Raw genomic sequence first — 15122 nt, 5'->3', positions numbered from 1 at the left:
GGGGCTGGGCAAGGCAGCCATCGGGGGGGTGCAGCAGCTGGTGAGGGATGGGGCCATGTGGGGCAGCAATTGTGGGGCTAGGGTGGGGCATGTGGGCCTTGCGGGGGGGGGAGTAGCCCCTGTGGGGGCCACTTGGCCCCTGTTGGGGGGCCATAACCCATGTAGCCATAGCCCCCACAACAGCCAGTGCTTCAATACTGTAGATATATCAATAAAACATTGCCCAACTGATTGCTGTGTCTCACTCTCTCTCTCTTTCTTTATAGGGGTCTTTTGTTTTAGTTGGGGAGGAACATGGATTTTGGGGTATTTTACAGAGCAACTTTGGGATTTTTTTCATCAGGGGTTTTTCAGTTTTCCAATAGGGAATGCCAGAATTCATGCTAGGCAGGCCAGTGGCAGGACCGCCTGCTCAGAACTGGCACCTTGGACTCAACTGGCTGTGGCTGACCTGGCCAAATGGGGCCAGGAGGACATACTTTGACAGTACAAAGCAGGCCACCACATCTGGAACATTTTCTGGGCAATAGTTGCCCAGGTGGCCAGGCAGGGGGAACACATGGCAGTAGTGCCACACAGAGACCAACTCTGCAGCCACAGACCACTAGAAGGTGGCCCAGAGGGGCAGATGCCTCATCCTGGTCTGGCAGGTGTGCAGCAGGTCACAGCCAGGCAGCAGCCCTCACTGCCAGACTGCTGCAGTGGGTACAGAGTGCAGGGAACTCTCCGGACTACTTCAGCAGTCCGGCTGGCACAAGGGGTAGCGTCCCCAGGTACCATTTGGCAGGGCCCCAGAAGCTCCTGAGAGCAAGTAACCCTGAGCTATTTGCCAGGGCAGCTTTTTGTACTGCTAAGGCTAAGGGAGGGCAGATTTTTATACTGCTGGGGACAGCACAGGTGCTGGCCCCAGGCTCTAGCTCCCCCTGGCAGCAGATCCAGGAAGAGCCAGGCAGGGTTATTTTGCCTCAAGTGGCACAATTTGTTCCTCAACAAAGTGCATGTCCAAGCATGTGCACTAGGGCAAAAAAACTTGGCTCAAATTTGCACTGCTTCAATTTGAGTTGCTGCAAGCGCATGTGTTTGCATGTGTGGACGCACCCAGTGAGCGCAAGGGTTTTTTTTGTTTGTTTGTTTTTTTGAAGTGCCAGGAGGCTGGGCCACATGAGGAATGGGGCTGGGCAGGGCAGCAATGGGGGCTTCTCCTGCAGGACAGCCTGCAGCTGTCTGGCTGCGTCTGTCTCTCCCCGGCCAATCTGAATCTTTTTCCGAATCAATTTGGAGACCTTGGATTTGATTTGGACCTTTTAATGCGTCTCCCAATTCTGTTCAGTGGCTGAAAATCCAAACCTGAAAGTCGGGCTGAATCTCCTCCAAATATCGAATTGCCGACTGAAGTTTCACACAGCCCTAATGCTTAGGAACCCTGAAGGCAACTCAGCCAGAACCACATGAGCTTTCAGTGTGTCACTGCAACCTAGGGCTGATCTTTTCTTAGTTATTCAGAAGAGTTGATCCCATTTGTAACCTCAAAAATGCAATTCTTGAGAAAGTAATCTATCTTGCCTACAAGATTTATCCTTCTAAAAAGTGAAAAAATTGCTATTCTATGAAGGACAAAGTACTGAAATATTGGTAATATCTGTGTAATCTTTCTAACTCCATATCACACGTGTCTTCCACACAAGACAAGAAAGCCCCAACAGGATATAAATCTCAAGGGGGGGTGGAAATGCAAAAAATCCTCTTAAAAGGCAGCATCCACATTCCCAGATGTTCAGTGCTTGCAAATGCAGTTTTCTATAATAGAGAAACAGCATACTAGTCAAACTAGAACGGCATATAGGATACTACAACTGTGGTAACTATTACCTGATCAATAATTGAGTTGAGCATGGTAAGCAAATTAAATCCACGGCCATGAACAAGGTATTGTCCAAGAGCTGCCATGTGAGTTTCCTCCTCTTCTTCTTCCCTGGCCTCTGCCCTCTGGACCACTGCACTGCAGAGACGGTTGACATCTGTCAAAAATTCACGTGCCAGGGAATTACTGGCACTGCTCATGTCTGAGCTGCTAATGCAAAGGAGAAATGTACAAGTTAGTGTAGTGGAAGTAACATGCCCTTAAAGTTAAGGAATTCTCAGGACTTCCAACTTCATGGGAATTCTATAGGATTGAATAAAACTAGTCTAACAAGTCTAAAAAACAAAAAAACCTCTTCTTATTCAGAACTTTCAGCTGAGCAAGGTCATCCCATAAACTGTACCAGAACTGATGAAATCTAAATACATTTCAAGGCCTTCCTGCATCTTCAAGAGTTTTTCATACGTTATCAACACACTTATGATTTTTAGGACTGTTCCCTTTAACTTGGAATCATTATGTCCAAACACCCAAAATTTACTTTAAAACTAACAAAAGTACAAAATACCATAATTTCAGTATTTATTAACTTGAGAGACTTACAGAGTGGAGGGGCAGGAGCTTCCTTTATCCACCTCCTACTATTACAGTGAAGTTCCTTTATAACACCCACTACATTCCTCTTGCAAACATTTCTTAGACTGTAACAGTCTTGGGGCAGGTACTATCTTTGTTCTGTATTTCAGAAAACTTAGCACAATGAAGTCTCAATTCATGATGAAGGCTCTTACACTAAGTAATAGAAATAATTGTTAGGTAAAGTTTCTTTGTTGGAGAGCATCAGATACTGACTGTTCCAAATGAGCCGAAAGTAAGGGAAAAGAAATATGTAAGAAGAGCAATAAATATATTTTCTATTGAGGATCTACATTAAGAGTGATGCATATTTACACTGGTGACAATAGAAACATAGAAAGCAGCATAATACACAGAAATGAAGAGCATAAACAAGTCATGGTACGACTTATAAAATTGACAAATAAGTTGAAAATACGAGATCTTTAAGGAAGTAGAAGGGACTCCTTATAGACTCCTTACAGGGAGACCAACTTTTTGTTTAAACTCCTGTTTAAAACAGATTCAGCAACATGAATATAACACTCCATTAGTCATGTATGTCAAAAAACCTATGCTACAAAACAATTATTAAAAAAAAGCATCAAAATGAAAGATGCACCACTTTTATGAGACAACTACAATCATTGTTTCTTATCACACGGAAATATATTTTTTAGTACTTTTTCATTACAGGAATAAAAATATACCTTTATAAAAAGTGTAGGCATTCATAACCCCAGGAATGCAAATTTTATGCATTTGGCCAGAGGACTACTCAACTCTGGCAAGGATGCAAACATAATGAAAGGCTGGTTTGACAACTGGCAGACAGATTAAAGAGCTTTTTGGTCCTGAACTGCCAATTGATCATCACTACCTTTTATGCCATCTGGAGCTGAAGTAACATGCTCAGACCTGCAGGATGGGTTGGGAAAGGGGAAGAAAATTTCAGACGGGGGGGGGAAAATCACACTCACCCTGATGCATGCTCTCCAGAAGGAAAATAAGAGGAAATATTAAAAAATGGCTCAAGAAAGGGCGTGGTGAAAGAAAAAAAACCTGGAATAAGGTTAAAATGTGGGAGGAGAGGGAGTGCTATGCATAATATCCTGGATCGGCAGCTGCTATTTTAGTAATCATTATGGCCCTGATCTAGCAGAGCACTTGATTACATGCTTAATTTCAAGCACAAGTATTTCCATTACCCAAAGTCAATCATGGAGCCCCTTTGACAGCATGCATAGGCTCAGAGTTAGGAACATAGCGAAGTGCTTTGATGGATGATGTCCTATTTGAGGTTTTCCACCAACCACCCTACAGCTGATGGTTTAGCTGCAATTTCCAATCTCAGCAGTGAGGTTTCCTTTATAAGAGTTTTCAGTCTTTTATTTGAAAAAAACTGGTTAAAGCCATTCCCATACAACCTCACACATCCACAAACTTATAAGTATCACTTTAAATGTTAGTTTTTGTTTGGTTTAAAAACCAAATGACTCACATAAGTGCCTCAAACTGCTACACATCAAGGAGACAGTAAGAAATGTACATTCTTCTATATACTGTTGGAATGAAGCTGGAAGTTATTTACCAGAATTCTTTTTTTGCCCCAGTCTTTAGTACATTTATCTTCTCTTTGGAAGACTACTTTTTCTGGGAATATTGCCTTAAGGTTTCACCTGTAAACACAAAGAAATAAGTATTTAAATCACAATTTGTACTAAGATATTAAAAAAATTAGCTGCTTTCTCAAAGTGGTGCATCTTTAACTTATGAAATTGACAAATTATGAAATGTTCTAATATACTAGAGAGACATCAAATTAATAAGAACTTAGAAGTATTATATATTTATGCTGTAAGTGTAGTCTTCTCTACGGTAAGATGTACCAAATCCATCATAAAGGGTCTACTTAGTTGTAGATTTGTGTTTTAATTGTTGTATCAACCAAGGATAATGCACTACTTTGAAAAAAGAAACAGAACTGAAATACAACTTGAAAACCCCAATTAAAACCAATTTTAAAATCAGAGGCTTTACACTTAATAATTTAGACTGTTCCGCTCTGAATCTACCCCTAGCACTGCATGTCTGTTGAAAAAAAGTGAAAGTACAGCATGACCACTGTCTACATACACGCACATACTACTTATGAGCATTAGCACCAAGACCAGTGCTGAATAGGTATTAGCAGCCACTGAGTGTGCAGAAAGGTATTAATGCTCAAGAAGTATATACATTAAAAAAAAAAGTTAGCTTTGTGATTGTAAGTGACAGCTGTGTGGCTATGGGGGAAATTATGTATGGGATACAATGGGGGAACCATGCATGTGATATAAATGGAATTAAAAAGGCTTCTGACACCACTGCCCACACCATCTTCATAAGTAGAGGCCTACTCAATTCACAATTTTGTGGAAACAGGGTAATGTCTGCGAAATCCACAAAAAGACCCCCAAAACACCTTAAAAATGCTGGCTCCCCAGTGGAAGCCAGCAGTTCTCATGGCTGCACAGCCCACTTGGGCAGGGCTAAAGGGGGGGGGGGGCAAAGGGGCAGATAGAAAGGGAAGATGCTGGCACAAAGGGAAGCAGCCAAGATGGCTGCCACCCCTGCCCCTCACCACTGAGAGCTGCCTGTTGTGCAGCCCTGCCCCTCTCCACCAATCAGCACCAAGGGGTGGGTCTGCATGATGGACAGCCCTCTCAGCCAATCCGCAGAAGGGTGGAGCCATTGCGCTCCTGCCCCCTCCCCCTGCCAGAGAGACAGTGAATGGGGCCCGCCACAATAAGCCCATAAAATTGGCAGCCTGCTTTGTTGATTTGGGTAAATCCCTACTCATAAGAAAAGCCTGTCTGGGAGTTTATCGGATATTTTAAAGCAGTGGAGGGCAAACTCTGGCCCACCAGGACATTCTATCTGGCCCATGGGGCCCCTAAAAGAATTTAGAAGATTCATGTTTATCTGTTCCTGCCTGCCTGTCAACAATGACAGGAGCCACAGGCAGTAGGACCCAGGGGAAGCCAGTGGCAGGACCCAGCAGCAAGGCCTGCCCATTCCTTCTCCCCTTCCCCCAACTAGAAGCCAGAGACTTCTGGCCTGGGAAACCTGGGGCTGTTCCATCTCCCTCTGCCCAAGAGGGAAACTCAGATAACAGTTGGGGGGAGGCAGGGGAGGACTGTGGGCGATTGCCCCAGTCCTTGGGCCTGGGCTGGGCTGGCTCCTGTTGAGTCCTGCGGTTGTGACCATGCAGCCAAGAACCACGTGGTGCTGGAACATGGTGGCAGCAGGCAGGAAAGTGGGGAAAGTGTTGGCAGGCAGAGGAGTGGCAGTGAGCAGGCATGTGCAGCAACAGCTGAGCAGGAGTGTGGGGCCTGTACTGGTGTCCCAGGGCCAATGCCAGTGGGGGTCCAGGGCAGGGTGGCAGGAGCATAGGGCCCAGGCTGGCAGGGGCTCTGGAGCTGGGCCAGGCTGCGTCAGCATGGAGAGAGAGGAGCTAGCCCAACTCCAGAGCCCCTGCCAGCCCGGGCCCTACACTCCTGCTGCTCCGCTCTAGGCCCTGCTGGTGCTGGCCCCGCACTCCCATCCAGCTATCACTGCACTCCTGCTCACTGCCACTTCCTTGCTTTCCGGCCCTGCTCTAGCACCACGTGGCTCCCAGCTGCACTGCCAGGATGTGGGAGCACAGGGCCCATGCTGGTACCCTGGGGCCAGGAGCTGGGGGGACGGGGGTGGGAAAAAGCGTGCGTGTCTGTGGAATAAGGGAAGGGGAGAGATAGACTGAGAGAACAATGAGGGAACGAGAGCGCGTGTGCGCATGCATGTGCACATGCATGCGTGTGTGCATACACACGTGGGGAGAGGGAGAGGTCGTAGGGCGAGTCCCACACGCACACCACACCATACATATGCACCCACATCCCACCCTGCACTGCCATACATACAAACCCCCACACCCCCGCTACCCTCCCCACCACACACAGCCCACCACAAACCCAATACCCACCCAACACCCCACATATCCACACGTGCGCACACGCTCCCTCACCCCACACCTATCCTCCCTCAGACCTCACATACCCACACAAACGTATACCCACCCCCATGCCCCACAATATACAAGAGTAAGACTTCATTTTAAGCTATTGTGCAATCACCTCTACGTATACTACAGAAACACATGTAAATCAAGATAAAAATATTTTTTGAAATCAAACTAATGTTGTAGATGTTCAATTTTTAGAATATAATTTGGTATTTTTCTGGTTCCGAGATGGCAAAACTCATTGCTGAAAGAAGTACTTTCAGGGGCAAAGGGGAGGACTTGTACCAGGGAACCATGTGGCCATGGTTGTTGGTTGGCAAAGGTCAGAGTGTAGGAGGCGGGACTTCCAGTCACAAGATGGCAACCAGGGGGTGAGGGTACCCTTGCAGCCCTCAACAGTTCACCAAAACTCTGTAAGCAGCCCTCCAGCCAAAATAATTGCCTGCCCCGTTTTAGAGGATGAGATTAGGATTCAAAAAGGCCTTGATAAATTGATTAAAATGGTATGACAAAAAGAAATTCAATAATGCAAATACAGAAATTCTACATGAAATGGAAAAACAATTGCCTGGACTGCAGTACTGCAGAAAAAGACCTAGACCTGATCACAAGCTGAACAGCTGTGAAGAAAAACAAACAAGCACTGTTTACCAAGATGTATCAGCTAGAGTCATATGCAAGTCATGAGATGATATGGACCCATAGTAATAGAGTTAAAATGACAAGGAAGATTTAAGTTGTATATTAAAAAACCCCCCAAAAACTTTCTAGTTATATGGCTGGTTAAGCATTAGAACACAGTATGTCCGTTCCATAGGTTGGAAACTTGAGTGAAAGTTAGACAAATGTTGCTTGGCACGGTTGAGATGGTGATAACCCTGCCTGGAACAGGGAGCTGAACTAGCTGGCCTTGCAACAGTGAGGGTCCCACCTGCCCTACCCTATAATTTATGTCTAAGGGGCCCAAATCCTGAAAAGGAATTCAAGAATTTAAGAGAGGACAATCAAAATCAAATCCCTGCCTTGCTTAAAAGCATACTAATTCATAGACAAGCATAAAGTAGAAGTATAAAAATACAGCCTTTTCTCTGTGAAGACAGCACAAACATGGCTGGGGAAAGGGATCCAGCTTGCTCATAGAGCAACTAAGACAGTTGTAAGAAAAAACTTGCAAAAAGAGCTCAAGGACCATGCTGAAGCACTAGCTCTCCACTCCCAGATGTCACTCACATCTGGCAATCTTGTCAAGTCTTCTTGTCGCAGGTCATCACTGCACCCTGGCAGGTTGCACTCAGACTTTGAACACTACTGTGGCCTCAATCAATGGGCTCCCTCACTGCACCCAGTGGTGAATTTGAATGAGACATGAGAAAATAAAGAAAACCGTGGTATTGACTAATGGGAAAAGTGCAAACATGATAATGGCCCCAGATCCCAAATCTACTTAAAAGTAAATAAATAAATAAATAAATCAAACTTCCAGTTGTGGTAAAATATCTCCAACAAAGGCTCCACACTCAACATACTTCTGATATGCCCTATGCCTGCTATGCTTGGGCAGCTCCCTTTGCAACCCCTATTAGTACTTGAAATAGTAACTCACTTTGAGAAACATCACACAGGAACAATGAACAATGCAAGTCTTGAACATTATGAGCATCATTTGTTGGGTTATAGTGTAGCACCACATACCACTACTTACAAATTTTAAAGAATGTCAACTAAGTCAAAACATTTAACCAATTTTGCATCTCCCTTAAACAAAAATATTCTGGAGTAAAAGAAGGAGAAAAAAAAGGAGAGACAGAAAAAAGCAGGCAGTTCCAAAGTTCTTAAACTAAGTACTCCTCTCTGGAATCAGGATTTGGTCTTAAAAAAAAAAAAAAGACTAAAAATTCACAACCATTCTTTCATGCCAACTGAACAGGATGGGCAACTTGGGTTTTATTTATAGTGTAGTAGTGGTCTGTCACAGAAAGCAAGAATACACAAACCCTTCCTTGAAAACTTCAAGGTCTTCAAGTTTCCTGTATTTCATTGCATTGTCAAATGTTGTCAATTCCTTAAAACACACATGATATGCATTATAAAGTTTTTTGCAGCCTCTAGCATTGTAGTCGTATTAGTGCAAAGCTATTGGTACAATGCCATCTGTCACTTTACTTTGACACTGCCAATTCAAACTGCATAATCCTGTGCAAGTCTTACTTCCTCACAAATTGACACAGAGGCAGATTTTTAGGGAGGATCCATTCTACAGTGTTTACTTAGTCTTTACATTTTACCCATAGGTGTTCCTCACGTTTACAAGTTTCTACGCTGTTAGATGTATTTAGACAAGTGCTTACTTCCTCCTCACTAGTTTTACCTTTTTCCTGGAACACATTAAACTCAGATACACTACAATATAAAATTAAAAATAAAAACTAAGCTGCAAGGGAAAACCCATCTTAAACAACAGCAAGAACAGAGAAATAGTAGCCAAGCAGTTTTCTGTAAAAACTCTTTCCTCTTCTTTTCTTAGCCTGGCAGTTTAGGTTGGAGTGGTCCTGTAGCCGTGACAGTCCAGGCAATGTATGAGAGAACAGTTTATTCAAAAAACTTGTCAGACTTCTCTTGCAACTATCTTTTATTGGACCAACTGTGTATCACAAAAAAAAACCCTTGAAAGAGAGAATCAAAGTATTTAAGACAAACAGTTACCAGTTTATCCCAGTAGTTTACCCCAGTGACACTGTAGTGTTGGCATACATCATATAAGATTAAAATTTGCTAACCCAAATATACTTCATGTTGTAGATTGCTTGCCTCTTTCCCTTCCTGTTGCAGATTGTTGCACAATGATATTATCTCCTTCACAGATATGAAACTTCCTCTTACACTGAGGAAAGCAAACTACCGTATTTACCTGAATCCCAGACAACTTTGAATTTAAGATGACCACCCAATAATTAGATATTATACACAGAAAATTTAGAAGTGTTATCATTTTCCACATAGAGACTAATTATTGGGGGGCTGTCTTAAATTGTCTGGTCCCCACCTCGCTGCAGCAGGCAAAGCAGTTGCATTCAGAAAAGCAAGCAGCCCAGGCGAATAGGCAGCCTGACCCCTACCCTTGCTGACACCACCCCCCCGCCAACTTGTTACTCCTACCACTGCACCTCCCTCAGTGCCTGTGCTCCTTGCACCTAGTCCTCTTCCACCTGCTCCTCCACTTGTCCCTGCCCCCCACACTGACTGCTTCCTGCTTTTTTTCCCACCCTGATGCCTACACTCCACCTTCACTGCCACGTACTTCCAACATGGTGCCAGCTCCAGCTCCAGCCCAGGACACAGAGCACATTCTGGTGCCAGACTACACCCAGCTGGGAGCAGTGGCAGTTCCAGCCGCAAGACTGGGCTGGAGCCAGAGCCGAGGCTGGGGCTGCTATCATGGCCACTGCTGCTTCTGGGCCAGTCAGAGACTAGAGGCCCAAGTGAAGGTAAGAGGTAATATCAGAAGGAGTGCAGAGGTAGATGGTGAGCAAGAAGTGGCGCAGAGCAGAAGCAGTGGCAGGAGTGGGGTGGGACCCCACATGTGGCAGAGGCAGCAGGGATCAAGTAGCAGTTGCAGCTTCGACCCCAGGCCTGGGTCAGGGCCAGAGATGGAACCAGCGCTTGTTCCCTGCCTTGTAGTCAATTCCATAAGGCAAGGGTACTGGGCCAAGAAGGGGTGCCTGCCAGACTGGAAGTGACTGGCATACTGTGGATGGGCAACCAACCCTTTTTCATACTGACTATAAAAAAGGGTTGGTTGCCTGCCCGCAGTATGCCAGTCACTGCTGGGGTCCATGGCCACTTTTGGTGTGCAACATAAAAAGGTTGGGAACCCCTGCCATATGGGGCTTCCCCTTCCCCACACTGGAAGGGATGATGAAGACATCTCATCTTGCATTTAAGTAAATATGGTCCTATGATTAAGAAAAAATATGACCTGTATCACAGCATATTTTGCTTTGTTTAAAAGAGTTTTGTAAGGCACCATAATGTTTAAGATACACATATGACATGGAAATTAATGCTCCATAAAGCATTTGTTTTACATGTCAAAATTTGGTTTTAGAGTCTGTTTACCACATAGCATGGTTATTATTTTAGGCAGGAAGCACCTACACGTTATTAAATAAAGTCACAAAAGCAGAGAGTGGAGCATACTGGAATTACAGCTCCTCATGCCCCAATGGCATGTATTATTAAGGCATTAGGTCAATTAAAGGTTTTGGAAAGTACAGGTTTTTTGGGGGGAGGGTCGTTTTTTAAACTGTTGGCATTTGGGGGTTTTACATTTAAAAAATCTGGCTTCTGAATATACCCAAGAGATAAGATCTCCACCTTTGAAAACCTGTTTGCTTCCTTCAAATGAACAGCCTGGGGGTGGGGAATCTAATTTAAAGTTGCACAGCCAAGTCAATTCCCTTTACCTAATAGGTTTTCCCTCCTGTCTCCTATCACTTCGTAAGAGCTCAAAACTTCTTTTTTTTAAAATGAATTTCAAAGAAGTTTATGTCATTTGGATGAAAAAGTTACAAAATGACGACTCTGAAACTAGGCAGAGAATTTAACTTTTTACATGCTTTAAGAAGCAGAAGTTTTTGCAAGAGGCAACAATTTTACTCATATATGGAACATGAAAGCTATCTGTACACCATATCTTGTTCTACTGCTTGCCACCATTCTCCTTTATCTAGTTTTTGCTGTCCAGCTGATGCTGTTAAGAAAAACCTGCTGCACCCATTCTCGCATTACATTTTTACAGCACATACTTCACTAATGTCAGAACTTGGTCTTCCATCACTCAAAGCTTCCATAGCACAAAGGAAACATGGACAAGATGGATTGTCTTGGACAAGAGGGTTGTGCAAAGATTTATACTAGTAATGAAATACCTCTCCAGCAATGATAATTTTTCTACGTTTTGATAAACCAATGTTTTGTACCTTTAGATGTCACATCTTCCAAAAAGTAGTGAAATTAGATTTGATAGTGTAGTCGTATAATGTTTAAAGGCATGAGAATAGCAATCATGTTTAACTCAGATTTTTTTTAGCTCTTCATATTCTTGGTACAAAACCAAATGAAGCCACCTTTATTCAGAATGGTCTTTGAAGGTAACCAGACTCAGCTCAACTAGAAAAGATCCATTATTTTGGAGCTGAAACTTGTCATCTAGGGCCAGGATTATAGAAGTCAAGAATTCTCATCTGGGGATAAGGAACTGCCAGGAACAGGAGGACTCTGGCATAAAATCCCTAGATTAAAAAGAGAGACAGAGCTACAGGGAGTAGATGGGTCCTGGTAGGAGACCCTGGAGCAGGATAGAACTCTTACACACAAGTGTCCAGTGAAACAGAAATATTTAGTAATTGTCAAAACACCTGCAATTGAGAAGAGGGCACTGGGAAAATGAACGTGAAGCCTGGAGAATGGGGCCCAAACTAGACGCTAGGAAGAAGGGACAACCAATTAGCTTACAGACCATAATGGCACTTTGCAGGGAGACATAGACAATGCAGCTCACTTTTGAAAAGGAGCTTTTACTTTTTCAATGTTGACTTATTCTATCAAAAAGATTTCTGTGCCCAGGTACTTACCCCACTGTTATCCACACATGTGCCTTCTAAATAACCAACATTAATAACTTCATTGGGCTTTGCTTAAGTTGCAATAAATAATGATTCTATAATGCAAGGTATTTTAAATAAAAATACCAGAGTTTAAACTGACATTCCCATCTTTTTATGGCATCTTGTCTTGTGTTACTCACAAACACCTGTATGTTACTGACAAAGATCAAACTACTCCACTAGGCACCTGTAGATTGAGCACCTGAGTAAAATATAATCATGCTCTCAGTTCACAAGGCTCAGCACCAAAAGAACCAAAATCCAAAAGCATGCAGGGGCCCGGTGAGCTTCTTAACTGGCAGTAAAATCCTTGTATTCTCTCAAGCCCACTTACTGCAGGTTTAGTGAGCTGCCACTCTTAACATCTCTCATGTAAAAGGGAGAGGGAAGATCATAATACTTCAATAATGTGCAATTATTATATAATTGGGCATCAAGAGTTAACACCTACTGAAATATATGGTGTACGGCCCAGTTCTTATGAAACTAATTGTTTTCAGACATCACTATACCAGTTAATCTCAAAATATCTAGAGATTATATCTATAAAAGCTAGAGATTCTTTAAATAAAAGCTTAGATCCTGGAAAACAAGAGAGCAACTTGAAGTGCTAATACTCCATGTGTTCCTGAACAGTGTTGCACCTAACCTAAACTAACTGCAAACTGCAGTGAAATGTGCAGGAAAGAAAAACAGCTAGGTTTGCTTCAATATCCCAAATAGTAAAATTAATAAACAAAAACAGCATTTTAAAATATCTAGTAATTGATAAAATACAGAACCAGAGTAAAATGAACAAATTAAATCAATATTAAAAGAAACAAAAGAGACATCAAGTTCCTAGCTAATTTTAGGGCAAGTTTATAATGTGATGATTTACACAGGAAGACTTCAGGCCAAAGATGTCCTCCTTACTACAGATTAAAGAAGTTGAGAACCACTGCATTAAAGCAGAGGCACCTCTTGAAAGACTCAAGGCACTGCTGGGAAAATGCCAGCTTTAAGTTTTCTATTGTTTTTTGACTAAAGAGATACAACAGAGTAATTCTTTTGTTGCAAAGTACTCAGAAGACAACAAGTCAAAAATGGTGTTGGCTGCTTACAGATGTGAAAAAACCCCACAAAAACAAAAACAGCGCTTTACTGGAAGAGGAAACGCCTCTGTCTGACCCAGCTCGCCCAGCATCTGTGCAGATTGGGTGTTTCACCAGGGCTTTTATCTAACACAGAATTAAATTGATTTAGGTATCTAATAGATTCAATCAGCTCTTAGATAAAAGCACCAAAAAGCCCTGCTGAAGTGCATGATCTATACAGATGTTGGGCAAGCCAGGGCGCTGGGGTTTTTTTTTCACATCTATAAACAGTCTTTGGTGTTAAGGATTCCTCTTTGAAATCTCTGTATTTACCTTGTGAATTATATTTGTACAACTAACAGTGCTTACACTGTATGACACCCCACAACATCCTTGAAAAGGAGCTCAAGGAAAAGGCCTGTCACCAAAATCTGGACTACAACAATCTTGAGATGCATTAAAAACTCCATCTACCTTTGTTCTCTAAGGACTGAGACAAGAATAAATCTAAGCAAGCACTGAGTTGTAAAAGTACTGTATCATCTGAAGGTCTCGTACCATTCGCGTTGATACTGCATAGCCATATTTTGACTTTGGGGAAAAACCTATGCTAAGAAACAAAACCCCTCCTAACCAGAGTAAACAGATGATAACATGAAGACCTACATAGACAAGAATACGCTGTGCTCTGCTGACACGGACTCGCATAACAAGCATTTTACGTCCCATACACCAAAACATTTATTTTCCAATTCAAGATGCATATTAGTACTGAAATGCACACAGGGATGCGTGTTATTTTGTACAGCACATGGATCCTTCTTAAAAAGGCTCACCCCTCCAATTATATTATATAAGATTTTCTTCAGTACATGCATAAGAACAAGTGTAGATGTGCAAGTGCTTAAAATCTGCACATATCAAAGTAAAAGTTTCACTGAACTACTAAGATCACGTTAGTCCAAAATAGTTAAGTAACATTTAGGCAAGCATACTGGTTACTTCAAGAGAATAATAATTAAAAAAAATCAAATTCAACTGCCTAGCCATTTGTAAATTTTTTTCATGCTAGCAATAGACATTTTAAAATTATTTAGATTGCTTGTTAGAGAGCAAGAATAATTTTATAGGCAAGGACCAGGACTCATGACCTCTGTAAAAATCTTGGCTCGGGCACTGATATCTAAAAATCATACTGGACAAGTTGCTTGCTTTGTGCTTCGTTCTTTATCTATAAAACATATGAATACGTCCGTCTTACTTAATATAGTTCAGAATCTACAGTCTAAGTACAGGGCCTAAAAAGATGAAATGCCAATCTCAGACAGGACTTTTAGATGCCATCCATGTAGAGCCACCATAAATTAAAGAGAACTAAAGCTGCCCCTCTTCAAAATAGCAGACGAAAAACAGAAACAAAAAACTCTGACAATCATACTATAACATGTTACAGAAGCCTATTGCCAAAAGGGTTAATTCTCATACAATAATCAAAATTTAAACTTCAGTGCTTGCTGCAAAACAACTGTTAGTAAGAGATGGTATAAAATTTTAACTTGGAAAGAGTGAACTATAGCAAACAACACAAGTTTACCTTACTTTGTTTGGTGTGAAAGATACCAGTACTAGATAAAAGACTCTGGCCTGACAAGACTGTGTGTGTTAATAAGCTGCCTAAAATAAGCAAGCAGCCCTGTGGTCAGGCTTATACAGTGCATGAAAGAGAGAGTGTGTAAGAACATTAGTTTCCTACAGCTCCTTATGTACTTACTTTCAATAAGAGTGACCAGCAGTTTTCTTAAGGAGAATAATTGTACTAAAAAACAAAACAAACAAACAAACAACCAACAGTCTACCCC

General features: G+C 42.4%; 1 protein-coding gene across 5 annotated transcripts in view; it reads right to left on the bottom strand.

The window, feature by feature from the left end:
- LYST (lysosomal trafficking regulator) overlaps positions 1 to 4152 on the bottom strand; it is a 167272-nt gene extending 163120 nt beyond the window's left edge. For 3 of the 5 annotated variants that reach the window (XM_019527153.1, XM_019527158.1, XM_019527157.1), the window contains exons 1-2: positions 4068 to 4152; positions 1870 to 2068 (exon numbers count right to left, since the gene is read on the bottom strand). In XM_019527153.1, the coding sequence (XP_019382698.1) occupies positions 1870 to 2061 (192 nt within the window). In that variant the 5' untranslated portion in view covers positions 2062 to 2068; positions 4068 to 4152. Of the gene's footprint in view, positions 1 to 1869; positions 2072 to 3977 lie in introns of all 5 variants that reach the window. The other 2 variants (XM_019527155.1, XM_019527154.1) reach the window with 2 other exon arrangements.
- Between the last annotated feature and the right edge of the window lie 10970 nt (positions 4153 to 15122).

This window comes from Gavialis gangeticus, unplaced genomic scaffold (assembly GCF_001723915.1).
Source record: "Gavialis gangeticus isolate Ggan-Ray unplaced genomic scaffold, GavGan_comp1, whole genome shotgun sequence".
Classification (NCBI taxonomy): Eukaryota; Metazoa; Chordata; order Crocodylia; family Gavialidae; genus Gavialis; species Gavialis gangeticus.
The sequence above is the reverse complement of the archived record's forward strand: the minus strand, read 5'-3'. Positions and strand labels throughout refer to the sequence as shown.